Source organism: Kogia breviceps, chromosome 16 (assembly GCF_026419965.1).
Source record: "Kogia breviceps isolate mKogBre1 chromosome 16, mKogBre1 haplotype 1, whole genome shotgun sequence".
Lineage (NCBI taxonomy): Eukaryota > Metazoa > Chordata > Mammalia > Artiodactyla > Physeteridae > Kogia > Kogia breviceps.
Genome location: NC_081325.1, coordinates 1,612,462 through 1,638,890, shown reverse-complemented (window position 1 = coordinate 1,638,890; position 26,429 = coordinate 1,612,462). Strand labels below are relative to the sequence as shown.

Here is a 26,429-nt window from a genome sequence, read left to right as displayed (position 1 = left end):
AAACCTCTAGCTGAATCAGCCTCTTCTGAGCAAGGTGACTGTGAAGTAATGAATTCCCTGGGAATTCCCAGGAATCTTAGGGAGGTCCCTGGACTTGTAACAGAGTGTGGAATGGAGGTTCGAGCAGTGCTGTCTAGAATTAAGGGACAGCGAGAGCCCAGCAGATGTCTGGATTACCCGAGATCGTTTACCACGAGTGACCTTTCTATGCATATAAACACGCCACGCTTCCCTACCCCGTTACCTCGAAAGTCACATATTTTAAATAAGGAGACAGATATATACATTAAAATCATGTATAAACAGTTAAATCTCTGTTTGAAATGACAAAACATGAGTGAGTATCTTTCCCACAGTTCTGTCACTTCTTCAACACGTTCTGACGATGTCCCCGCGGCTGCCTCGCCCAGCTGGCGGCCGGAAGATGAAGAACATTCTGTCGTGCAGCTGGGGGCTCGGGAAGTAAGGTGGTCTTAATAGAACATGTTCTTATCCCACCAGCCTGTAGAGGTAGAAGACAGTACGCTAGAAACGGAGGGGGGTCTGTCGCACTGGACACAGAGTCTCCCCAATCATACTGCTACTTACCTCCGGGATAGAGTCTGATGGCAAGTTTCCGCACCTCATCATACACCCAGATCAGAACAGCGTGCGGTACAGCCACGAACCAGTACTGAGGCCTGGGAGGGAGCACAGGGAGGGAGGTGAGACCCACACGCACCCAGAGGGGGGCCCGCCCCACAGGGGGCCGAGCTTCTCGTTCACTTCCCTGCCTCACTGCAGAGAACGGCTCCACTGCGTCCAGTACATAGTCGGTTTTCGGAACGGTACCTGTGCTCATTTCAAACTCGAGTTTTATGCGTCAGCCCACCTCACCTTTCCCCGGAAGCAGGCATAAGTGTGTTTTCTAAAAGCGTGACTCTGTTCTGTTTGGGGATTCAGTTCATGGGGAGCGACTTTTACATTCCCTCGATAAGTGACACCATAAGTTTCTTTTTCTGTGGGACGGATTTCACTGAGGATCATTGTACCTAAATCCACTCAGGATGCTGCTACCAGCCTCATGACGTGGATTCCATGGCCGAGTGAAACTCCATTGGACCTAAAGCCACACTGGACTGCGACCACTGGAAACAACGCCTGCCTGGGAAGTGATGTGCCAGGGTAGCGACGGGGTGGTGAGGGATGGAAAACCCACCTCCGCTTCTGACAAAAACGAGCAGGTCCAAGACTCGGACTGATCTCAAACCGGTTCCATTTTACCTCTTCTGAAAGACTCGAGGGGAAAGAGTCCCTGCAACCCTAGCGATTATTTAGGCCGCGACAGCAGATCTGGGCCCGCCCCTCGCTCCCCACGGTGCAAGGGAACCTCACCGGAGCATAGTGAAGTTCAGGGCCTCGACGCTCCCGAGGCCGTAGGAGAGGATCAACGCGATGAGAACCTGCGAGGCGATCCCCACCCAGATGACTTTGTTTCTGTAAGACACGAGAGCGGACAGCTTCTGAACGGCCGGGCCCGGCCCCCCCACACCCGGCACCGTCAGAGGCCCATCATCCGGGCAGCAAAGGCCCAGGCTGAACCGTGAGGGGTCACGTGCCGGCGGTACCTGAAGAGACCCTGCTGGAAGATGGAATTCCTCCGGGTTTTCCTGATGATCAGATCGGCTATTTGCTGGACCATGATGCCAGCAAAGAATGCTGTGTAGCCCGTCCATTCTAGGTATTTCCTCTGGTAGCTTGTCTGTCAATGGCCAGAGAAAGAGAAGGCCACGAGGGCCCAGCTGGAAACTTCAGGGAGGCACATCAGCGCCTTTCTGTAAGCCTCTACTCTCTCTCCTCCTCACCGAGACCGAGGGAGGATCCTGTCCTTGTGTCTGGAAAGATAACTTCCTGTCCTTTAACCTGGCGAGTAGGAAAAGAGGCTAACTCGACGGACTTGGCCCAACTGTGGCCACGCCGGCTGGGTGCTCTTACACACCTACCGCAAAGCTAATGTGAAAGGTGAGCTCTTGGGGCTTCCCTGGTGGCGCAGCGGTTGCGAGTCCGCCTGCCGATGCGGGGGACGCGGGTTCGTGCCCCGGTCCGGGAGGATCCCACGTGCCGCGGAGTGGCTGGGCCCGTGAGCCGTGGCCGCTGCGCCTGCGCGTCCGGAGCCTGTGCCCCGCCACGGGAGAGGCCACGACAGTGAGAGGCCCGCGTACCGCAAAAAAAAAAGAAAAAAAAAAAAAAAAAAAAAGGTGAGCTCTAGGTACCTGACCCGAGAGACGAGCTGAGCCCCGACAGAGGCAAACCGCTGTGACCAAGGGGCCCACAAGCCCCGTTCACCGAGAAAGCTGTCGCCGGCTCCGGCCCCGTTACGGTCCCCGCCCTTACCCACTCTTGCCCGTAGCTGTCTTCCAGGTCATTCACGTAGCCCTTTTCCCACTCCACCCGGAGGTGAAGGAGAGTGCTGGGTCGAAAGCCCTGCTGCGCGTACACCGTGAAGTATACAACAAAGGCTCCCAGGGCCTGCATGAGGCCTGAAAGAACAGAAGAGGTTCTGTAATGCCTTCAGAGTTGCCCCGACCTCCTTCTCCTCCGGGTTCCTCCTCCTGTCCCAACCCCGCCCCACAGGGCAAAAAGAATTCTCTGGGAGGCCCCTCCTCGCACCGATGTGCAGGTAGGAGTACACGGCAAGTGGCTCGTTCACCAGTCTGTCCTTCTTCTTGTGGCGAGGCTTCCGGTTCATGATGTCACTTTCAGCTTTCTCGTAAGCCAGGGCGATGGAGGGAATCTAGAGGGAGAGAGACCCCGTGAGGCCCGGCCCTGGAACCCTATGGCAGAAGGGAAGCGCCGCAGCACCCCCAGGGGCTGGGGCGTGGCAGTGGGGTTAGGCAACTGGTCTCTCCAGGGTGCAGGCAACGTGGGACGGGTGTCGTCCGTAGGGAATTTAACAATCAGTCGGCTTCTATCATCGCCTTGTGCTTCCAGTTCTAAACAACGCTAGTCACAAAGCACTTCCCTCTCCTGTCCTCTCCCACTTCGCCCAGCCACTGACCAGTGGTTCTCTCACAGGTCCTCCCCCCGGAGGGTAGAGAATCTGCATTTCTAACCAGTTCCCCCGTGATGCCCACAAGAACCACTAGAGTGGAGAAAGTGAGCAAACTTCAACAGCCTGGAAAGCGATCTGACCGCAGGCTCTTGGGGCCTCAGCTCCCCGCTAAGGTAAAGATAGCCCCAGCCCCCTGCAGCGTGGAGGGTGCCCTGCAGGTGTCCTATGAGACGAGGGAGGAGGTGGCGACTTGCAGGGCTATGAGCTCTGCTCGCTGCCCGTCGCCCGTGTAAGCCAGAGCCACGGGAATGACTGCCTGCCACGAAGCTTTCTAAAAGGGATTCGTCCGAGAAGGGGAGAGGGTTTAGGGGACGTTACTGTAGGTCAGTGTGCAGCTTTAGAGTGTTAATCGTGGCTACTTCTTAGTGTGTTTGGTGAGGGGCTTCCAGGTCACAGATTCTTTTACTTAACGAGGGGCGGCTGTGGGTTATCCCTTCAGCCACTGGGCCCCCAGCAGTACAGGGACTACTTTGGTGACATCTGCATCTTCTCTAAGGAAAAGGGAGGGCTTCCCTGGTGGCTCAGTGGTTGCGAGTCCGCCTGCAGATGCAGGGGACACGGGTTCGTGCCCCGGTCCGGGAAGATCCCACGTGCCGCGGAGCGGCTGGGCCCGTGAGCCGTGGCTGCTGGGCCTGCGCGTCCGGAGCCTGTGCTCCGCAATGGGAGAGGCCACGGCAGTGAGAGGCCCGCGTACCACAAAAAAAAAAAAAAAAAAGAAAGAAATGCTGATCTAAAGAAAAGGGAGGCATGTGAGCTGAAACTGACCAATGGCATGCTTTTTTGGAAGGGTAAAGAACTGATGTCTTGAAAAGTTCTTATATGGAGTGCAGTGGTTTTAACTTTCAAACACATGACCGATCTCTCTAGTCCTTTGCTTTGAAGTGTGGCTGGCAGACCGGCATCACTTAAGAGCTTGTCAGAAATGCAGAACTTCAGGCCCCATCACGTCGAGGTTTGAGAAGCATTGATTTAGTGCATCTCTTGCTCTTGAAGGTAATGATTCTGAAGTTTCCGTCACCTGGGGAAGTTATCAGACGCTGTTCCCTTTAGGGCTACTTACTATGTCTGTGCCCAAGTCGATGAACAAGATAGTAATGGTGCCAATGGGCAGAGGGAGCCCAGCAGTGATGTAGATCAGAAAGGGGCAGAGCTCCGCGATGTTCTTGGTCAGGGTGTATGCGATAGTCTTCTTGAGGTTGTCAAAGATCAGGCGACCTGGGCAAAGACGTTACGTTTCTCCTTATAGGACTCGCTTCTGATTTCACAGGTGGCCCCAGCCCTCGCTGAGACCCCCGAGACCCCACTCACCTTCCTCCACCCCTGTGATGATGGACGCGAAGTTGTCATCCAGCAAGACCATGTCGGCTGCACTTTTGGCTGCATCAGAACCCGTTATCCCCATGGCGATCCCGATGTCTGCCTTCTTTAGAGCCGGGGAGTCGTTAACTCCGTCCCCTGTCACGGCGACAATAGCATCCTGTGGGGACACCAAGAGGAGGCGGGTGAGCGGGCTGGGCAGGGGCCACCCACTCCCTTTGTCTTGAGGCTGCGAGGTCAGCCAGAGCCAAAATGAGGGCCCGCTTTGGGTTTGGGGGGAAAGATTAAGACAGGAAATCCCAGAAGCAAGAGCAACAAGCTCCAAACGAGATGTGTGTGCATAATTAAAACCAACGTGAATCCAAACTGGAAAGGAATAAGCGAAACTGTCACTGTTTGCAGATGACCTGAGACTAAGCAAAGAAAATCCTAGACTCCACCAGAAAACTATTAGAACTAATAAATACAAAATTAGTAAACAGAAATCTGTTGCATTTCTATACACTAACAACGAGCTCTCAGGAGAAATGAAGAAAACAGTCCCACTTACAGTCGCATCAAAAAGAATAAAATACCTAGGAATAAATTTAACTGAGGAGGTAAAAGACCTGTACTCGGAAAACTATAAGACAATGATGAAAGATACTGAAGATGACACAAACAGATAAAAGATATACTGTGTTCCTGGACTGGAATAATATTGGGTTTTTGTTGTTGTTGTTTTTTTTGGTACGCGGGCCTCTCACTGCTGTGGCCTCTCCCGTTGCGGAGCACAGGCTCCAGACATGCAGGCTCAGCGGCCATGGCTCATGGGCCCAGCCGCTCTGCAGCATGTGGGATCTTCCCGGACCAGGGCACGAACCCATATCCCCTGCCTCGGCAGGCAGACTCTCAACCACTGCGCCACCAGGGAAGCCCGGAATAATATTGTTAAAATGACCATACTACCCAAGGCAATCAACAGACTCAATGCCATCTCTATCAAAATATCAATGGCATTTTTCACAGAAGTACAATAAGTAATTATAAAATTTGTATGGAACCACAAAAGACCCCAAATAGGCAAAACAATCTTGAGAAAAAACACCAAAGCTGGACGTATCACACTTCCTGATTTCAAACTATACCACAAAGCTACAGTAATCAAAACAGTATGGTACTGGCACACAAAACAGACACATGGATCAATGGAACAGAGCAGAGAGCCAAGAAACAAATCCACACTAATGTGGGCAGTTAATCTACAACAAATGAGGCAAGAATATACAATGGAGGAAAGACAGCCTCTTTACTATATGATGTTGGGAAAACTGGACAGCTACATGCAGAAGAATGAAAGTGGACCACTTTCTCACACCATATACAAAAATAAACTCAAAATGGATTAAAGACTTAAATGTAAATATAAGATATGAAACCGTAAAACTCCTAGAAGGATACATAGGCAGTACACCTTTTACATCAGTCTTAGTTTGGATCTCTCTTCTTAGGCAGGGGAAACAAGAGCAAAAGTGAACAAGTGGGACTATATCAAACCAGAAAGCTTTTGCACAGCAAAGGCAATTATCAGCAAAACAAAAAGGCAACCTACTGAATGGGAGAAGAGATTTGCAAATGATATATCCAACAAGGGGTTAATATCCAAACTATACAAAGAGCTCATACAACCTGACATTAAAAAAATAAACAATCCAATTAAAAAATGGACAGGGAACCTGAATACACATTTCTCCAAAGAAGACATACAGGTGGCCAACAGGCACATGAAAAGATGCTCCATACCACTAACCACAAGGAAAATGCAAATCAAAGCCACAATGATGTACCATCTCACACCTGTGACAATGGCTATTATCAAAATGACAACCAGGGACTTTCCTGGCAGTCCAGTGGTTAAGACTTCGCCTTCCAGTGCACGGCGTGCGGGTTCGATCCCTGGTTGGGGAAGTAAGATCCAATGTGTCTCGTGGCCAAAAAACCAAAACGTAAAACAGAAGTAATATGGTAACAAATTCAATAAAGACTCAAAAAAAAAAAAAAAAAGACAACCAATAGCAAGTGTTGGCGAGGATACAGAAGAAAGGGAACCCTTGTGAACTGTTGATGGGACTGTAAATTGGTGCAGACACTGTGGAAACCAGTATGGAGGTTCCTCAGAAATTTAAAGATAGAACTACCAGTGGATCCAGCAATTCCGCTTCTGGGTATTGTTCTGAAGAAAACAAAAGCACCAATTAGATAAGATACATGCACCCCAATGTTCACTGCAGTATTATTTACAATAGTCAAGATATGGAAGGAACCCAAATGCCCATGAATAGGTGAATGGATAAAGAGGATGTGGTGTGTAAATATGTTACTCAGCCATAAAGAAAAGGAATGAAATCTTGTCAGTTGCAACAACGTGGATGGACCTAGAGGGTGTTATGCTCAGTGACATAAGTCAGAGAAAGACAGATAGCGTATGATTTTACTTATATGCGGAATCTACAGAACAAAACAAATGAACAAACATGACAAAACAGAAACAGTCATAGATACAGAGAACAGGAGGTTGCCAGAGGGGAGGGTGGGGGGGTTGACTGAAACAAGCATGGGGGATGAAGACACACTTTCAGTTAACAAGATAAATGAGTCGCAGGGGTGAAATGTACAGTGTGGGAGACACAGTCAATATGTAATATCTTTGTAAGGTGACAGGTGGTAATTGAATTAATTGTTGTGATCATTTTGAATTGTAAAGAAATATCAAATCATTATGTTGCACACCAGGAACTAACAGCGCTGTAGGTCAATTATACGTGAAAACAAACACATAAGAAAAGAGATCAGATTTGTGGTTACCAGCGGTGGGGGGGTGAGGGGAGGTGGAACTGGAGGAAGGGGGTCAAAGGTACCAACTCCCAGTTATGAGCAGTGCTGGGGATGTAACATATACAACATTAGAGGAAAGCCGTTGAGAATTCATCCTGAGTCCCCATCACAGGAAACAATTTTTTTTCTTTTTCTTTAATTTTGTATCTATATGAGACAGCTGTTCACTAAACTTACTGTGATGATAATCATTTCATGACGCATGCTTTTCTTTAATTTTGTATCCATATGAGACAGCTGTTCATTAAACTTACTGTGATAATAATCATTTCATGACACATGCTTTTCTTTAATTTTCTATCTATATGAGACAGCTGTTCGTTAAACTTACTGTGACGATAATCATGTCATGACACATGCTTTCCTTTAATTTTCTATCTATATGAGACAGCTGTTCGTTAAACTTACTGCGACAATAATCATTTCATGACACACGCAGGTCAGATCACTGTGCCGCACGGCTTAGACTCACACGGTGCTGTGCGTCAATCATATCTCGACAAAACTGGCAGGAAAAAGGCCAGTGTGTGTGCAGGCGGCAGGGAGCACCCTGTCTTAGGGCTTGGCGCTTTCTGTTCTGCGTCCACTCGCATCCCCCGCAGCTCCAAACTTCCCTGTCGCAAGGCCCTTGGGGAGCCTGCAGCAAGGCCCCCGAAGAGCAGAGGGCCAGCCCCGACGGGTGGGGGCCCAGCGCTCAGCGCTGCGTGTCCCCGCGGGACGGTGACAGGCTGGGAAGGTCCCCCCGGCGCTGCGTCCACCCACCTGCCTCTGACAGCCCTCCACGATGATCAGCTTCTGCTGGGGGGACGTCCGGGCAAAGACGATCTCCGAGTGGCTGGCCAAGAGCTCGTCCAGCTGGGCGGGGCTCATGTCGTTCAGCTCCATGCCGGTCACCACAGCGGCCTTAGCGTCCCTAGAAGGGCCCAAGGTTGAAACGCTGTCCTGGGCGGGAGGCGGGCTGAACCTCTTTGATTTTACCTGGAACCCAAAGTCCTGACACCTAGTCCTCTGGTGGGATAACCGGGCGTGTGACTCCTGGGGGATACTTTGGTCTCATGTCAAGACAGTGAACTAAGGCTGGCAAATAAGGCATTTCCTTGCGTCACGCAACACTAGGAAAAAGCCAATTAGCCATTTCCTTCCAGGAATGTGTGAGAGGTGGTACTTCCCGGGGCAATGCTTTACTCAACAAGTAAAAGGAGGGTAAAAAAAACCTGCCTGTTGGGACGTTTTGGGTCCTAGAATCCAGCGTATGTCTAAACACACGGGTAAAAATTCTTCACTGTTGTTTATTTCCTATTTATAGTGTTTGCTGTGCCATGAGCTATGCAGGGGGAAAAGTTTATCGAGGTCTTCTTTGAGGAAAGCTTTTATCTGCTGACTCTAAGAGTGAGGTTCTAGAAACTACTGAGCGTGCAGATCTGACTGTGCGGCCCCGTGAACACTCTCCCGAGGCTTCCGCTCGGTGCAGCCTGTGCCGTCTGTCCCCTCTGACTCTTCCCCACAGCCCACTGGGCTTCTTGGTTCTGAGCCCCTGGACTCTCCACGCAAAGGCCTCACGCGTCCTGCTACGTCGACGTCCATTCCCCTGGCGAATACTCCACATTTCAGCCTTCTAATCTCAGCTTAAACATCCTTAAGTACAAAACACTGCATGCCTTTTTCACTCTTAAAGTTCTGAGCTTTCCTTCTTTTTTTTTAGGACTGTTCTTTCCTATCAGTGCTAAATGTTGGAATTCCAGCACTTGACGCAAACTACAGGTCCTCCTATATTCTGGTAAGAAAATGTATATATATGGGGCTTCCCTGGTGGCACAGTGGTTAAGAAACCGCCTGCCAGTGCAGCAGACACGGGTTCGAGCCCTGGTCCGGGAAGATCCCACATGCCGCGGAGCAACTAAGCCCGTGTGCCACAACTACGGAGCCTGCGCTCTAGAGCCCACAAGCCACAACTACTGAGCCCATGAGCCACAACTACTGAGCCTGCACTCTAGAGCCCACGAGCCACAACTACTGAAGCCCGCACCCCTAGAGCCCGTGCTCTGCAGCAAGAGAAGCCACCGCAATGAGAAGCCCGCGCACCGCAACAAACAGTAGCCCCCGCTCGCCACAACTAGAGAAAGCCCGCACATAGCAACGAAGACCCAATGCAGCCAAAAATAAATAAATAAAAAAGTAAATAAATAAATTTATTTTAAAAATTTATATATATATATATATATATATATATATATATATATATATATATATATATAAAAGTAAGAAAGAAAGGGTGTCTCCTTTCCCCCCAGAGCTGCAAAAATTGTTATTCTATGATCATGAAGCTGGAGTTGATAAAGTGGACAACTGAAAACATTCACAGGGCTTCCCCGGTGGCGCAGCGGTTGAGAGCCCGCCTGCCGATGCAGGGGACGGGGGTTCGTGCCCCGGTCCGGGAAGATCCCACGTGCCGCGGAGCGGCTGGGCCCCTGAGCCGTGGCTGCTGAGCCTGCGCGTCCGGAGCCTGCGCTCCGCAACGGGAGAGGCCACGACAGTGAGAGGCCCGCGTACCGCAAAAACAAAACACAACACTACAACATTCACAAAGCATCCACCCCTCTCTCCTGTGTGGTAACTTGTAGGAAAAAGTATAATCCTACTATTTAAAAAATCAAAACAGATAAACAAAAGCTCCAAACCTATCTTCATAGATGAATGCTGTTTACACAAAGGAGCAGTGGAAGACCCTTAGACTTCAGATATTGCTGCTGTGCCCAGAGGCTGTTCAACTGTTTCGTCGTCTTAACTGGTAATTTGTTGCCCTGGCAGTAACTCACTACCTGACAGCTGTGCTCCTAAAAGGCATAAATGCTTGGGTAAACTAGAAGAGGTTCTTCGGTTTTCCCCTTTTTTCCCCACATGCATGAAAGTATAATAAAGCCAATGCCTTTGACTCATTGAAATGATCAACAGTCCAGGCTGTCACTGCCAGCTCCTTTGTCCCTGTGTGTCCTTCGCTGAACTTACCACATCACAATTAATTTACTTTTCTTCCCCTCTGGCTCAATGGAAAGCTCCCCAAGTGTGGGGAGAGTGTCTGGTCCGTTTCTGCTATAGCTCCGGTGTCTGGCACGGTGCCTGATACATACTAGGCACCCAACAATTATTTGTTGAAAGAACACAGAATAAATGGACAGCTGACTGGACTAAAGGATGAACATAATTTAAAGAACTAGGAGATGAAAAAAAAAAAAAAAAAAAAAGAACTAGGAGATGGGCTTCCCTGGTGGCGCAGTGGTTGAGAATCCGCCTGCCGATGCAGGGGACGCCGGTTCGAGCCCGGGTCTGGGAAGATGCCACATGCCGCGGAACGACTGGGCCCGTGAGCCACAGCTACTGAGCCTGCGCGTCTGGAGCCTGTGCTCCGCAACGGGAGAGGCCGCGACAGTGAGAGGCCCGCGCACCGCGATGAGGGGTGGCCCCCGCTCGCCGCAACTAGAGAGAAAGCCCTCGCACAGAAACGAAGACCCAACACAGCCAAATTAATTAATTAATTAATTAATTAATTAAAAAAAAAGAATTAAGAGACACAAGAAAAAACGGTCTTTCCTTACGAAGCTTCCATTCTATTTACTACCATGTAAAAAGTAAAGAGAAGTATGTTTCCATAGCTACACGTTATGAAGCCAACAGAATAAATACGCAAGATGCAGACTAGGAGGGCGCGTGGAATGCAAAGTGTTCTCAATATCTTGGTTATACAACTGCATCAATGGCTGGTAATTTCCTGTAAAGTCTTTGCTTCAGTTTCTTCACGCTAAGTTAGGCACTGACCTTTTCAGATCTACTACACTGGGTTGAAATTTCATACAAGACACGCATCCAGGTAACCCTCGTGGTGTCAGTACCACGCCTGGCACATGTCCGGTGCTCCGTCAAGTTCTGAGGAAGCAACGGACACATACATGATAGAGTAAAGCAGCCTCGCGTAAGCCCGAGAGCACGTCCGGCAGGAAGGGGGTTTGCACCCACGGCACGGCTCTTCAGAGGCAACAGGGCCCCGTGGCTAAGAACCTGAGTTCTGCTGGGTGGGTTCCGAGCTCACCGCTTGTCAACCTGCTCCACGGCGACGTTGAGGCGTTTTGCAATGTCTTCCACTGTCTCGCTGTTGGCGGAAATGATACCTACACTCTTGGCAATGGCTTTGGCTGTGATTGGATGATCGCCCGTAACCATGATGATCTAGAACACAGACAATGAGAAGGGCGCGTGGACGGTGAGGGGACTCGAGCGGGGACAGGTCAGTGTCTCCTGCTCCAGCACGGCTAGGGCTGGCTACGGTTTGCCCTAATGAGCCGTCCGTGACCTTTAGGTCAAAGAAAACAGCCGTCTTTGAAGGGCGCGCTGATTCCACTAGATCTACCCCGGCTCCTAAGCTTCCTACATCTCCTCCTCTGACATCCAGCCTTCCCTCTGGACATAACTTTATCTGTGAAAGGGTGACAGGACGTCTCCTTGGGCCGCTTCATGAGGCTCCACAGCCTTGGGAGTTACACGGTCACAGAATTCAGGTTTTGGCTTTTCTATCACGAGGGAAGTGGACCTCGAGATCAAGCAACAAAACCTATCACTGTCTATCCCGGTCCAGGGCGAGGTGTGGCCACCCCGTGGCACAGGGACACAGCTTTCTGCTTGCTGCAGTCACTCTAGTGGTTTATTCCACACGGACACAATCACTCTGCTTTTACGGGACAGTTACTGAAATCTTAGTACAGTGAAAGTGGAGACTAAACAAAGGGGAATTATGACATTTCGTTGAAGAGACCTAGATACTGACTGTCCCATGACCAATGTTCCTAGAAAGGGATCCAGCGCCCATGGAGGACTTGTTAACTCAGGAATGTGTAGGCCCCACCTTGATCCCCGCACTTCGGCACTTTGTGACCGCATCAGGGACCGTGGACCGAGGCGGATCGATCATCGATAAGAGGCCCACAAAACAGAAGCTGGAAGTCGGAAAGTTCATTGCGTCGACATCAAATGGATACGTTGCTGGAAACTCGTCCACCGGCAGGTAGAGATGACAGAAACCTGAAACGGGTATAAATTCGGGAGTCAGTGAAACTGGGATAAGAAACGACACAAGAAAGAAGGAACATTTTCATACACCTCTCAGTCCTTTGTATTTTACCAATACTTTATAGAGTTTAACGAGAACCGTTCGGCTCCTTCAGTTCCACAACACATGTTGCTTTTAGCAAAGACATGTTGCATCCCCAAATAATTTACCCTGTGCCCGTTAGGTTCTCTGTTATGTTCTGGCAACAGACAGCCCAGAAGCGGACAGCCTTTACTTCTCGAGAGGTTGCAGTTTAGTGGGGGACAGACGCAAAGAGACGAAGGAGCCCGGAGCGCGGTGAGCATCACAGGGCAGGGCTACTGCGCTCAGCCACCTGAGGGCAGGAAAGACTTCGCCAGGGAGGCCATGTGAGCCCGCCCTCGAGCTCCGGGCAAAGAAGGGAAGGCCCTTTTCGGCACAGAAAACAACAGGTGCTCCCGCACAGACCAGGCAAGGAACTGGGGCATCAGGGCAAGGGCAGGCCGTTCAGCCTCTGACCACGTGCGAGGGAGAGGTCAAACGTGAGGTCCTAGAGCAACTCAGGCGGGTTAGGGTCGACTCGGTGCTGTGAGGCGCGCTTCAAGCATCATCAACTCATTTATGTATTTTATCTGCTTTACAGACTCAAGCGTCCTTTAGAAACACACATTCCACAGATTCCACCTCTACCGGCAGGACATTTAACGAGCCTTATCGTCGGTATGAACTTCTGCTACCTTGGACCCACCCATCACCCTGTAGTTCAGAGCCGCTGTCTCGTGGGCCCCCGATTCTCCCAGCAGAACACGTCCTGGGATATCCCTTACGTTGCCACTGACGGGCCTCTGCCTGGGTGGCTGTGCTTCTAAGGGTTTCTTCCACCTCTGACGCCCCCTCCTCTGTTACCGGCAGTACGGTTTCCCTAACTGCTCAGTGGGAAACGTCAACGTGTTTTTTAAACTCACTTTGCCCCTCTAACTGGCTGCTAGGTCTGACCAGTTCTGCCTCCACGAAGTCTCCGTATGTGACTTTCACGTTCCCACTGCCTGGGATCAAACCCCTTTTTGCCTGAATGAGGGCGGCACCCCCTGCTGAGACCCACTCCGCCCCGGGCCCCGCCAAGAAAGGGCGCTGCCGGCCGACCCTTCTAGGCCTGTTTCCCAGCACCGAGGCGCCTCGTCCGCCCGCGGCCGCGACGGGGCGCGCGCCACCCCATGCGTTCCCCACCGCCGCGCTCCGGCCCACGAGGTTCCCTCCGCGTGAGTGTGCCCCCCGCCTCCCTTCCGGTTCCCGCACCCGGGGTCCGCAACGAGCTGCCAGCCCTGCCACGGTAACTTCCCAGATTCCCCCGATCTGCAAGGGGGCCGCCCCGCACACTATCCATCACACGGCGTCTCTTGTACGTTGACCGCTTCTCCGCTGTGACTCAAGCGGACGCCGGAGCTGCTCCGCTACATCGCAGGCCTGTCTCCTGGTGCGCCGGGGGCCGGCAGGGAGCCGCGGCCTCAGGGGCGGGGGCCGGGCTCTGCTCACCCAGCACGCGCTCCCCCAGGCCGCCCAGCTCCATGTACGCCGTGTGGAAGGCCTTGGCCGTGCTCCCGTCCAGAGGCCGCTCCTGGCCGTTGACCAGGATGGCGCTGCACCTCTCCAGGACCCGCTCGGGGGCCCCTTTCATCACCACGAGGAGACGCTCGTCACTGGGGTCGTCGGTCTCGTGGATGGAGAGCTGCGGGGGGAAAGGGGTCCAGCACGTTCAGTGTGGCGTCGGTCAGTGACACCGTCTTTACTACTCAGGGCCTCAGCTGGACAGATCTTTAAAGGAGCAACGCGACAAGATTCAAAACACCTCCTCCTCTGTTGGCTGCGGGTCCTTGATATCTAAAGGAGGAGTGTGCTCTGCGGGCGCGTTCTGTCCTTTCTACTTTGTGCCCAAGCAATATGCAGAGCGCTAGACTCTGTCCCAGCCCAAGGGGACACCCTGAATTTGAATCAGGGTGTCTCGCGGGAGGGAAACTCAGCCTGACTCTCAAAAAACAGAAACGGGCTGCTTTAGGGAAGCCAGATGCGCCGTCGTCCTGTGAAAGCTTCTGCCTTGAACGTGATCTCCTGGGGCGACCGGGGGCTGAGAGGGCTGGGAGCCTCCTGGTCTCACCTCCTGCCTTGACTGCCCTCCCTGCAGACCCGAGCCGTCCTGCACTCAGTCAGCCACGTGGGCAGCGCCACTGCCTGAAGGTGACAGACGACGCGGGGGCTGTGAGGACGGCCTCTCATGCACAGGTCCCCGGGGGGACAGCTAAGTGACAAGAATCACAACTTTACCATCATTACCCTTTGACCTCACAATTCTACTTCTAGATGCACCCTAATAAGATAATCGGGAAAAATGTGAAAAAAATTCATAGACAATAATAAAGTGGCTAAGTCTAGACCTTATTTTATACCAGGTACCCTTCTAAGCCCTGGAAAGAATTGTAGGAAGCTGGAGTGTTTGGGAGAGAATGAGTAAGTTACAAAGAAAAATTCTATCATTTGGGGTCTACCAGTTGATTCTAAACCAGTAGTTTATAGACTTTGGGATATCAGAGATGAGTACAAAAAAAAAAAACAACCCCAAAAAACCATAGAGGGCAAACGTAAGGTTGCAGCTTTTTTCACATGGCCAAGTAGCGACATTCAAAAAACCAACTAACCAACCAAACCGAAAACCTCCATCTACGGTCACTATCATTTTCTGAAAGGTAGGGCATTTTCACATTTAAAGTAGGAATAATAAACACTTTTGTTGTGTATACTGTTCTGATTGCCCAGAAATTAAATGGACTCATTTAATTCTCAAAACTACGGCCATGGGTACCATTATTACTGCCTTTTACAAGGGAAGAATCTGAGGTGCACAGAGTTCAGTGACCGCTAGCAGAGGGCCGAGGTGGGACCTGAATTCTGGCCAGCAGGCCCCGGAGCCCCTGCCCTAACCATGCAGGACCTAAAGGATAATCTCCTAAATTCAATACTTTCAGCTCTATATAAAATTTTATAAAATATCGTCCTCATTTTCCACTTTGCCATCAACTACGGAAAATATTTTAATGGACTCGTCCCAGTTTGGGGAACTGCTCTTCTAAGACTGTCCACTTTGTTTCCTTGGGTTGAACGATGCCCCGGAGACCCTCCAAGGTCACGACACCCAACCACCTTGCTTAGTGCTGAGTGTTGCTCACACGTGGATATAAAATGGCGCTAAGAGCATCCCAGAGGCTCTGTGGCCTCTTCCGAAGGACCCTCTCCTTTCTAGACCAGCTCTGGGGAGCCCGCTTCTCCCTCAACATTCTGTACACGAGACCTCAGAGAACCTGCTTCTCCTCACTCCTCACACGACGAGGAAGCCTTCCCCGGAGGAGAGGAGCCCCGGGGGGACTCCGAGTCTCGTTCATGGTTGGGAGGCCATCCTGCCCAGTTCCTAAGAGCATGGTACCCTGGGCCTGCCTGAGTCCTGGCTCTGGCCCTTGCTGGCTGTGTCCCGTTTCCTCCTTCTCTCCTGCCCGACCGAATTGTTGTGAGAAGTGTGGAAATTCGCACACGATAGCTATTGTTACAATTATTATTTTAGAATTGCTACTCATTCTCCTTTCACTATGTTTTTGAACAGAAATCTGATTTCCTCTACATTTTACATCATACGTTTTGTCAGTTGTCTGTTTTGCTAACCATGATTTTTCACTGTTCCACCATCCACAAAGATGTGTGCTCCACAGTTATTTTCCAGTCCTGAATTCTTTCCAAAGAAAATGTGTGGGTGGGTGGGACTTCCTGGTGGTGCAGTGGTGCACAATCCACCTGCCGATGCAGGGGACACGGGTTCGAGCCCTGGTCCGGGAAGATCCCGCACGCTGCAGGGCAACTAGGCCCGTGCGCCGCAACTACTGAGCCCGCGAGCCACAACTACTGAAGCCCACGTGCCTAGAGCCCGAGCTCCACAACAAGAGAAGCCACCGCGGTGAGAAGCCCGCGCACCTCAATGAAGAGTAGCCCCCGCTCGCCGCAACTAGAGGAAGCCCGTGCGCAGCAATGAAGACCCAATGCGGCCAAAAATAAAGAAAGAAAGAAAGAAAGAAAGAAAGAAAATGTGTGGGTTATCACCAGAAACTTGTACAGAAACATGTTTATCCTATTTATATAATTTACTGTCATGCAAAGACCAAGTCACGACGGCCCACTCTCAGCTTTGGAGTCTACGGGGAACCCCACCTGCGCCAGCACCCTGGGCTAGAAACCGCCCTCTGTCCTAACGTGAGCGCTGGGCGCCCCTGGCACGAGGGGTGGCAACCAGGCAAGGATTGCCATTCTCTTCCCGAGCCACGGGGGAGAGGAGATCCGTGTGCACGGCCTGAGGGGCAGAACGGGAGAGCGGCGCGGCTGGTGTTCACGGGTCACCGACGTGGCCTCAACCGAACCGCCCAGACTCTGTGCTGTGGTAGAAAAAGCACAGACTCAGGACGCAGCGGTGTCAAAACTGCTTGTGCCGCTAAGATGCTTGCGTGACTCTGTCGCCTCGGCGCTTGCTAAGTCCCGTTTCCTCACCCTTCGGTTGGGGTTATTACTCGGTCCCACCTCCCAGGCTTCTCACGAGGACTAAATGAGACAAAGCACGTGAAGTGCCTGACACAGATGAGGGGCAGCGCCGCTTCTCCCCACGCCCCACCCTCCTCTCGTCCTGTGGGGCGCGGCCGCTGCCCCTCCTTGGCCAGAGTTACCCAGTGCGGGTGCTGCTGCGTCTGTGAGCACGCGAGTGCCCGCGTCACACACACAGATCACGCGTGGGCACGGCAGGACCTTCACCGCCCTTTTTCTACACTTACTTCAGGGAAACCTGTTCCGGGTTTACCAGACGTCCAGGCCCCGCATCTCTGAGGACTATTTTTGAAGTCAAGTGTCATTCACAATACATATTAACCAAAGGATGCTTACACGGGTGGAAATGCTGCTCTAGTGATGATGAAGAGTCAGTGGCGACGAAAAACTCACCTGAAATTTGTTGGTCGAGTTAAAAGGTATTTCAGCCACTTTGCGGTTTCTTTTTCTAATTTCCATCACGTTCCCCAAAATGACCTCCGAGAATTTCAAAAGTGCAGTTTCTGAGGCATCTCCCACCACAGCTTTCTGCGAATCAAGAGGATAAATAGTTACAGCACACAATCTGGTTCTTCTCTGATCATTTGCAACGAACCCACACGTAACCTAAGCTTACTACTATCTACTGGAGAGAGAAAACAATTACCCCGCGATTGGTGACTGACTTAGGACTGTTAACTGCAGGGCGCCCCCTGCTGGCGTTAGGGGAGTTCAGAAAAGTGAGAGCTCTGAGAGCAGGAAGTTTTCATGAAAAAAGCAGTTATGAACTAGATCTTGAAAGACACGTGGGGGGGAGTTCCCTGGCGGTCCAGTGGTTAGGACTCGGCGCTTTCACTGCCAGGGCCCGGGTTCAATCCCTGGGCAGGGAACTAAGATCCCGCAAGCCGCAAAAAAAAAAAAAAAAAAAAAGAGAAAGACAGACAGGAGGGTTACCTACAGAGAGAGGATCAGAAGAAAGCCTTCTAGAAACCAGAAAGCCGAGAAGGAAGGCACACGTGGTGGGGAAACTCTAACGTGAGTGCTGAAGCACAGGTGGACACGTGCAATGCAGCAGAGGTAAAGAACCCCAAGAGGCAAAAGCACTGAGACCTGCTCTCGAGAAGCAGAAAACAGAGGAGCATGGACAGTTTCTGAGCAAAGTTAGATGAAGTAGTCCATCTAACTAACGAAGTATTTAAGGAAAATTAGTGGCATGCAAGAAAGGCGGGGGAGGGATAAACCAGAATCTTGGAGGCCAATGAAGAGGTTGGTACAATTGTTCCGATGCAAGGTATCAGTGATAACAGAAACGTAAAGCTGGATATTCCGAAACAAGAGTGATAGGCCTTGGTCACTCACTAGATATTTGGGTAGGAGAAAGTTAAAGATGACTTCCAAAAGGATGACACGTAAAATGGTTACAGCTTTAGAAAAATAGAAAATTGGGGATAAGATGTTAATTTGGAGCAAGTTTGGGTACAGGTGACAGGTGACAAGTATCATTTGTTGAGTGTCTACCACGCAAAACCCCCAAGTGGAAACACACACAGCTAGCTGGAGATGCATGGAGTTTGGGTGAGAAATCAGAACTGGACATAAGGACTTGAAAGATACAGAGAAGTGATTGGTCAAAAGGAGAATTAATGAGCTGGCCGAAAAGGAAAAGCAAACAAAAAATATAGGTAAGAGTCGAGGAAGGAAACAGAGGGCAAACAGAAAAGCCAGGAGAACACAGATTCAGTGACTCCTGAGAGGGAGAGGGGGGGAAAGGAGGGGAGGAGAGAGAGAACTTTCGTATATTGCAATTATACAAGAGCTCCACGCAGCCCAGAGGAATACGCCCTAAGACCCCCTCCTTCTATTTCTAGCCCATTACATTTTAAACATCAGTGAATGGCATTTATGTAATAAGTAACCTTTCGATTATATCTTCTTAGATGACAAAGAAGTTAGGAAAGTAACTTAAAGGCACATTCATCTTCTGGAAAGAGACAGAATTTTCAAAAGGCCCAAGTGAATATTCTGAGAACTTTTAGATTTCTCGAAGCTCGTTACAGCGAAAAAGATTTTCTACAGGTCTTGGGATTAGACTTGCTCGTACAGTACAGTATAAACCCTACTCAGCTGGAGAGATGAAGTCAAGTAGCAAATCAGAACAGAGAGAGTGCCTTGGCTCTGGCCGCGACTGAGACCGCGTGCAGGGCCTTCACCTTCATGACGGGGACGCCCTCCTGTCCTGGTCTGAACTCGGCGCGGTTACACAGCGTTATGATCTTCGACAGGGAGGCCCAGGTGGCAGAGCTTTGATCAAACACTTGATCTGGAAAGGAGAACAGTGGATGCCGGGGGTGCTGGGCTCGCACCCACGCACAGCACTATTCACCCCCGGCCTGCAGACCAGCCGCTCTGCTGAGTCTGCAGCGCAGGGCCGGGCCGGGCCGGATGAGCCCAAGGACTCACTTGAATGGTCTTCACTAGTGTCCGCCACGAAGACCTGGAAGTCGAACCACAGGTGGGCTACGGTCATCCTGTTCTGGGTCAGGGTCCCTGTCTTGTCTGAGCAGATGATGGAGGTGGAACCAAGGGTCTCCACTGCCTCCAGGCCCTTGACCAGGCAGTTCTTCTTGGCCATTCGTTTCGCTGTCAGTGACAGAGCCACCTGGGCGGAGGAGAGAGGGAGAAGCTTGGAGAAAAACCACCCTTTTGCACTCGGGTTCGATAATGTAGTAACAGGTAGAGCTGGACTAGTGTCAGATATGGTTGTAGATGCGGTAAAGCTGCGTCAGCCCCAGTGACTGAGGAAGCATGTAAAGCCCTGTACGTGGATATGCCACAGTCCTTGCAAGGACGCGTAAGACGGACTCCCACCGCTATGTGCCGAAGGGCTCGTCCCAAAGGGCTACCTCGTTGCTTTGGGGAATCAAGAAGCATGTGTTTCACTTTAAGAGCTCCATATTGAAACGCTCTTCGCTCTCTCTGAACCCTGCGGATCTCAAAGGGTTCTGTTTGCCTCCAGTTCTGTCAAATTACTCTCTGCTGGAGTCAGAGGAGACCTGGAATCAGAAACTTCTGCCTTTGCTCAGGACGGGGCCAGGCCACCTTCACACGGGACTGAAGATACGCAGCCCTCTCCCCCGCCTGTGGGGCCCGCACCGCAGAGAAGGGCCTCGTTCAAGGGTGAGCTAAGCAGGGAGAACCAAAGCTGAACCTGGACGCAAGCACGGGAAAGGGCTGAAGTGCTCTGCAGGAACACACAGAAGGCGTTTGTGTGTGTCCGTGGGAGCCTGAGAGGGAAGAGAAGCGAGGTAAAAAGTGCGCTCAAGTCCCTCAGCTGTAGAAACTGCCAGAGGAGTTGGCTGGTTGGTTGGTTGGTTGGTTGGTTTTCCTTTTAAGAACAGTGGAGGGCTTCCCTGGTGGCGCAGTGGTTGAGAATCCGCCTGCCGATGCAGGAGACACGGGTTCGTGCCCTGGTCCGGGAAGATCCCACATGCCGCGGAGCAACTAAGCCCGTGAGCCATGGCCGCTAGGCCTGCGCGTCCGGAGCCTGTGCTCCGCAACGGGAGAGGCCACAGCAGTGAGAGGCCCACAGAGGCCCACATACCGAAAAAAAAAAAAAAAAAAAAAAGAACAGTGGAAACGTGGGGGAAGGTATCCGGCTTCTAGAAAAATCCGTAAATGGTGTCTTATCTAGACCGTCTCATCTAGATCTTAAGGGATTTGCAGACAGATCTCCTGAGAATGAAAGTGTAAGTTTTGAAGGACCATGCATTCAAATATTAACAAGTCCCAGTTCCTTCTGTCCCTCTAAGCAACAGTCAGTTCAGAATGGACCACGGCTGCCCCTGACGGAGCAGACGCAGCCGTGGCGGGCGCTCACCTAGCACAGCAGAGCAGCATGTGAGCGGGGTCAGGGTGCGACCACTAGGCGCGCGGACTCACAGTGACAGTGGCCAGGAGACCCTCAGGCACGTTGGCCACGATGATGCCGATGAGGAAGATGACGGAGTCCAGGACACGATGGTTCATGGACACCGCGATGATGAAGAAAAGGACGCCGATGGAGACCGCCACTCCCGCCACAATGTGAACAAAATGCTCCATCTCGACGCCAATGGGCGTCTTCGAGTTCTGGACCCCCGAGGCCAGCGAGGCGATCTGCCCGATGATGGTGCGGTCACCCGTGCTGATGACCATGCCCGTTGCTGTGCCTACGGGGGGAGCAGACGCTTTATTCCACGGGTCCTCAGCTGGGAGGGACCACACAACAGCCTCACGGACCTCGCTTCGGTGGCTGGCGGGGCCAGTCAGCACGTGACGTTACTGAGGCCAAACGCCAGCTCTCTAGGTTCTTCAATTCCACCTTTTCTCTTGCAGAAGCCTTGCAGCAAGTGACGGTAAAGAGAGAAAAAAACAAAGCCTGAAGACGGAGAAGTGCTACGAGCGGAAACATGCGGTCCTGCAAGCAGCTGGACTTACCTTCCAGACAGGTTGTGGAGAAGAAGCTGATATTCTTTGTCTCCAGGGGGTTGTCATGGGTAAACTCACAGGAGCGGGGCTGGGGCTCAGATTCCCCCGTGAGAGATGAATTATCTACCTAGAAGTTTTGAAACAAGTTCCGGATCAGGCACCTTGTCCCTTCCCCCGTTACTCCGAGACCTGGAAAGACCAGCAAGCCAGCTGGTCACAAGCACGTTCCTCGGGGCGCCCGTGACACTCACCTTACAGCCCTGAGCAGACAGCACCCTGATGTCCGCGGGGATGCGGTCTCCTCCTTTAATCTCCACTATATCCCCCACCACCAGCTGCTCTGCAGGAACTGTCTTCTTCTCTGAATCTCGAATGACAAGAGCTTGCTGTGAAAGAGAACCGTGACCCAGGCCTCAGATTCCCTCCTGCACCTTCCCCAAACCTCAGGAAGGGAGCTACTAGGACCCGCAGCTCTCACCATCGCAGAAAATGAAACAGAGACTTTTACTTGGGGCCTGAAGACCCTAACAACTATTTTTTTCTTGGGCAGGAGCTCACGGAGATAGTCTTCGACCCAGAAAAATTCTGCCATGGGGAGGGTACAGCAAAGCGACAGCCCTGAGCCTGGAGGAAAGGGAGACCATTAAGAATGAACGACCCTGCTGGGAGGTCCAGGAAGACTCCTGAAGATTGAGCCAAAGGGTTTCAGAACCTGCTCAGGTCGGGAAAACTCTAATGGCGCGAGAGAAGGGTCTCCACTTCCCAGCACAGAAGATCCCACCCAGAGTCACCTCTGTCCAGCAGCTCTGCAGACCAGCGAGGGTGCCGACAGCCGTGCACAGCCTCCCTAGAGGACCCCTCCTGGGTTCCTGTGGGATGCGGGGGGGCGGGGGGGGGCCTCCCACACTGAGGGCACTTTGGGGCACCAGGTGGGGGGAGCTCAGAAATGGAAGCCAAGAGGGTGACACACTTCAAGAATCACAGGTCGGCCTCCTTGGTTCACGCTCAGAAGCAGCCCGGCTGCTTCCGTCCGCTGAGCAGCCGCCGCAGGAGACGCTGCACGGCGACTTATGCTCCCGGCCTGCTCTGCTCTCGGCTAAGCACTTTCCTGCATCTTATCTCACTGATCATCTCAAAACCCTGGGAGGAAACAGGGGCTCCGCAGAGATTAGGCCCCTTGCCCAAGAGTTTGCAGACAGACGGCAGGGAGGGGGCCCAGGCCTCCGAGCTCCTCCACTCCCCCCGGCCCGACGCTCGCTTATCTCAGGTCTCGCAGACACCACAGAGGGGGCCGCACCCACCTGTGGAATCATCTGGTGGAAGCTGGCCATGATGTTGGTGCTTTTCGCCTCTTGGTAATAGGCAAAGATCCCGGTTAAAACAACCACCAGGGCAAGCACGGAGCCCAGGTACACCTGGGTGAGGAGGACAGGCATCGGTCAGAAAAACAAGCATCAGGAACGAGCCAGATCCCAGGGCCAGGGTGCCCCGTGGCCAGCGAGAGAGACGGCAGTCGTGTCCTGGTGTAATCTGCAGGCCACAGAATGTACCCGTTTGACGTAGATGATGACGTGATCCTTAATAACGTACACAGCTGGGCAGCAGTCACCACAACCCATCGTCCCGCTGAGTCCCCTTGGGCCAGGTGGCCATCATTCCCCAGTCCAGCCCAGCCCCGGCAGCCACTGACTGATCTGCTTTCTGAATCCAGGGCGGGTCTGCTCTGAACATGTCACGGCAATGGAATCGTCCAGCATGCGGCCTTTCGCATCTGGCTGCCCCCTCGCAGCATCACGTTGGCCAATACAGTTTTGTGTTTCAGTCCTCCGTTATCAGCAGGCACAGAAGCTCCCCACAGTAAAGGGCGAGAATTAGCTTTGAGGAGAGAAAGCCCCAAAACACTTCACGTGGATATCGATTTTTTTTTTTTTTTTCCACGTAGGAACTTTTGTGTTTCTCTCTCTCTCTTAAAAATTCATGCTCGGGCTTCCCCGGTGGCGCGGCGGTTGAGAGTCCGCCTGCCGACGCAGGGGACGCGGGTTCGTGCCCCGGTCCGGGAGGATCCCACGTGCCGCGGAGCGGCTGGGCCCGTGAGCCGTGGCCGCTGCGCCTGCGCGTCCGGAGCCTGTGCTCCGCAGCGGGAGGGGCCGCGACAGTGAGAGGCCCGCGCATCGCAAAAAAAAAAAAAAAAAAAAAAAAAATTCATGCTGATACTGCCTCTGAGACACCCGAAAGTCAGATATAATTTCTGTGTTACACTTGGGAAAATGACTGATTTTCTCAAACTCACGTGGTGACTGATCAGTGGTGGACCCCTGACCCCAGCCCAACGCTTTGCCCTTACGTTACGGCGCTGACCCCTCACCTCCCCCCGCCCCGCCCCCCCCGCCCCGTCACCAGCAAACCCAGGCGGAGCCCCAGGGCCTTACGCTGTCCAGGGAGGAGGACTTATCGTTGGAATACTGAATCCCGTATGCGATCCAGCACAGGATGGCTCCTACCCACAGGAGGATGGAGAACCCCCCCACCATCTGCTTGAGGAACTTGATAATCTCCGGGGTTTCCTTGGGGGGGGTGAGGGTGTTGGGCCCGTCCCGAGCCAGGAGCTCAGCAGCCCGGGTGCTGGAGAGACCCTGAGAAAGCAGAGCCAGAAGCAACAGAAATCAGACGTTTCTCCCCGCCTTGGGTTGGATGTCACATTTCTGCAGAGGGTGGGTAGGGGTTACTAGGTCCCAACTCACTCACTGCGCCTTCCAGGGAGCCTCGCTTGCCAGACTCCACCATTCCCTCAGCGTGCCCTTCGGCCTCTCACATGCCGTCTCGGGGAGCAGCGTGGCTGCTGCGCGCTCTCCTACACGCCTGCCTCCCCCGCCCGCTGCGAACCCCTGAAACCCAGGCGTGGCCTCTCCTCACACTGCTGGTATCCTTGCGGACTTGAACAGGTGTACCCAAGTCTCCTGATGTTAAGACACCAACACTTTTGAGATCTGAGATCTGAATTCACAGAAGGAAGCCCTACTTCTGCGCTGGGAGATTTTATGAGGCACATGGCGGGCCCTGCAGCCCCGTCCCTTTCCGGAGGAGGCCTTGATAAGACCCTAATACGTCCTGGGCGCAGGGTTTAAAAGCGACCCCTGACCGTGGCAACGAGGAAGCATGCAAACCTTCCTGGGGTCACCACAGCTTTGCTGCGGTCACAGCCCAAGAACGGTCTGGGACCCAGCACACAGCTCAGCAGAGGGCTTGGCCCGGGGCCGTGGTTCAGACGGGCCAGCTCCCGAGGGGAACCAGCCCTGTCTCGCGTGGTGGGCATGTGGGTGGCCGGCAGTCTCGAAGCGGCAGCTTTAGGTCACTCATTCCTTTCCACAAACCCTGAGCGCGGTCCCGGGATTCTCCGCCCCCCGTCACTGGTTTGTGATGACTTACCGTAATAATGTTTGTACCGTATTTTCTTTCCAATTCCTCGTTGCTGAGTTTGTGGTCATCCTGAAGCCCGTGAAAAGAACACAGTGAATTAGATAATTCCAAGACTCAAACCCTAAGCCTTGACAAGCCCATGGAAGCTGGGAGTAGCGCTGAGGAAGGCAGAGGGGCCAGGGAGTGTGAGATGAAAAGCGGGAACCTCTGTCCCAGGGCCTCCTGCAGTGAGAGCAGAGAGCCTCGCTGCCGGCCAGGTCACCGGCCAGGGGATTTTCTGGCCATCCCTGAAGAGTTCACACTTGACTTGCCATGTACCACAGTAGCTGTCCTTAGTTTTTCTGAGCAAAGCAATGCATTTCACCTCGGTCTGGTCTCCAGCACATGCAAATCCTAGCACACCTGTTGTCCAGGCACCAGCGATCTGGACACTTAACTCAGACCTGAACCGTGGGGTCAGCAGAGGGCTGTGAGCGGTGCCAAACCATCTCATGTCCTGACAGCTGTCACCCATGCAGCCCTCCCTGGGCAGGCGGTCTGGGAGAGAGAGGCATGCCTTTCCTTACTCCAGTACTTGAGACTCAGTTCACTGTCAGAGAAGCCCTCAGATTTAAAACCTGCCAAATAAATACCGGCCGGGGTGGGGGTGGGGGGGGCTACACTTGCTAATTCTGCCACAGAATCATTAGGCTAAAGCAGTTTCTCAACCTTGGCATTATTGACATTTGGGGCCAGTAACTCTGTTGTGGAGGCTTCTAGGCACCAGCGCCCTCCATTAAGTGATAACCGTAAATGTCTCCAGACATTGCTGAACGTTCCCTGGGGAGCAAAGTCCCCCCTCTCCTCTCCCTTTGAGAATCTCTGGGCTAAAGGACTAGAAGCTTCTTCCTGTGGCAGAAAACCCAGGGTTAAGTCTTCCTCACCTCACCTAGAAAACCCAGCATTCAGGATTCTAAAACTCTGATTGTCTGAACAAAAACTTTATACTGTGACTGGTACCAGAACCAACTCTTTTCTCAAGTATTTGCAAAAAAGTTTCATGTTACCAAAGAGACTTTTTGCTCTCTCCTCAGCCAGATCTGCCTTGCTCATTCGTGCACTGTACCAGTATCCACTGAATATGATATTGCTGGGAAGTCAAAGGATTAAGACACAATTCTGTGCACGCTACACCAAGTCTTGGGCAGAGAAAAGTTAAAGGATGATTAGAGCCATTGGTTTCATGCATGGACCTCCGACTTCAAGGGGCTGTACTGCACTACCCTCTCCTGCTAGCCCGGCTCTGGGGATGAGAGCAGGGCAGGGTGCGGGAGTGAACTCTGCTAGAACAGCAAGGGCAGCCCCAGGTGGCTCAGGCTTGAGTCACTATCCCCCTCTGTCGTCAGAAGCCAGGGCTGCTACAGTTCTCATGGAGGCTCTAACTTGCTGGAGGGGTCGGGACGCAAGGGCATCCAAGTACGCAGTCACAAGTTATAGGATTCTTGTGAGAAGGTTGTGAAAAAAGAGGGAAAGAAAGATGTATCTCAGCAAGGAAGCAAGGGAACGCTTTGGCCAATACGATGGAAATTATTATTTTTC

The 26,429-nt window shown here is 52.3% G+C and overlaps 1 protein-coding gene across 1 annotated transcript; it reads right to left on the bottom strand.

Annotated features, from left to right (window-relative positions):
* Positions 1 to 473: 473 nt before the first annotated feature.
* Positions 474 to 24,045, bottom strand: LOC131743065 (potassium-transporting ATPase alpha chain 2). The gene is made up of 20 exons (XM_059041477.2): positions 23,864 to 24,045; positions 22,736 to 22,849; positions 21,686 to 21,820; positions 21,444 to 21,561; positions 20,907 to 21,175; positions 19,428 to 19,626; positions 19,178 to 19,287; positions 17,382 to 17,516; positions 13,893 to 14,085; positions 12,177 to 12,352; positions 11,367 to 11,503; positions 8,045 to 8,195; positions 4,400 to 4,568; positions 4,152 to 4,306; positions 2,650 to 2,773; positions 2,374 to 2,519; positions 1,608 to 1,741; positions 1,375 to 1,476; positions 589 to 680; positions 474 to 502 (listed from the first exon to the last, which is right to left on the bottom strand). Exons 1-20 carry the CDS (start codon positions 23,963 to 23,965, stop codon positions 474 to 476), a joined length of 2,790 nt encoding a protein of 929 aa, XP_058897460.1. The 5' UTR covers positions 23,966 to 24,045.
* Between the last annotated feature and the right edge of the window lie 2,384 nt (positions 24,046 to 26,429).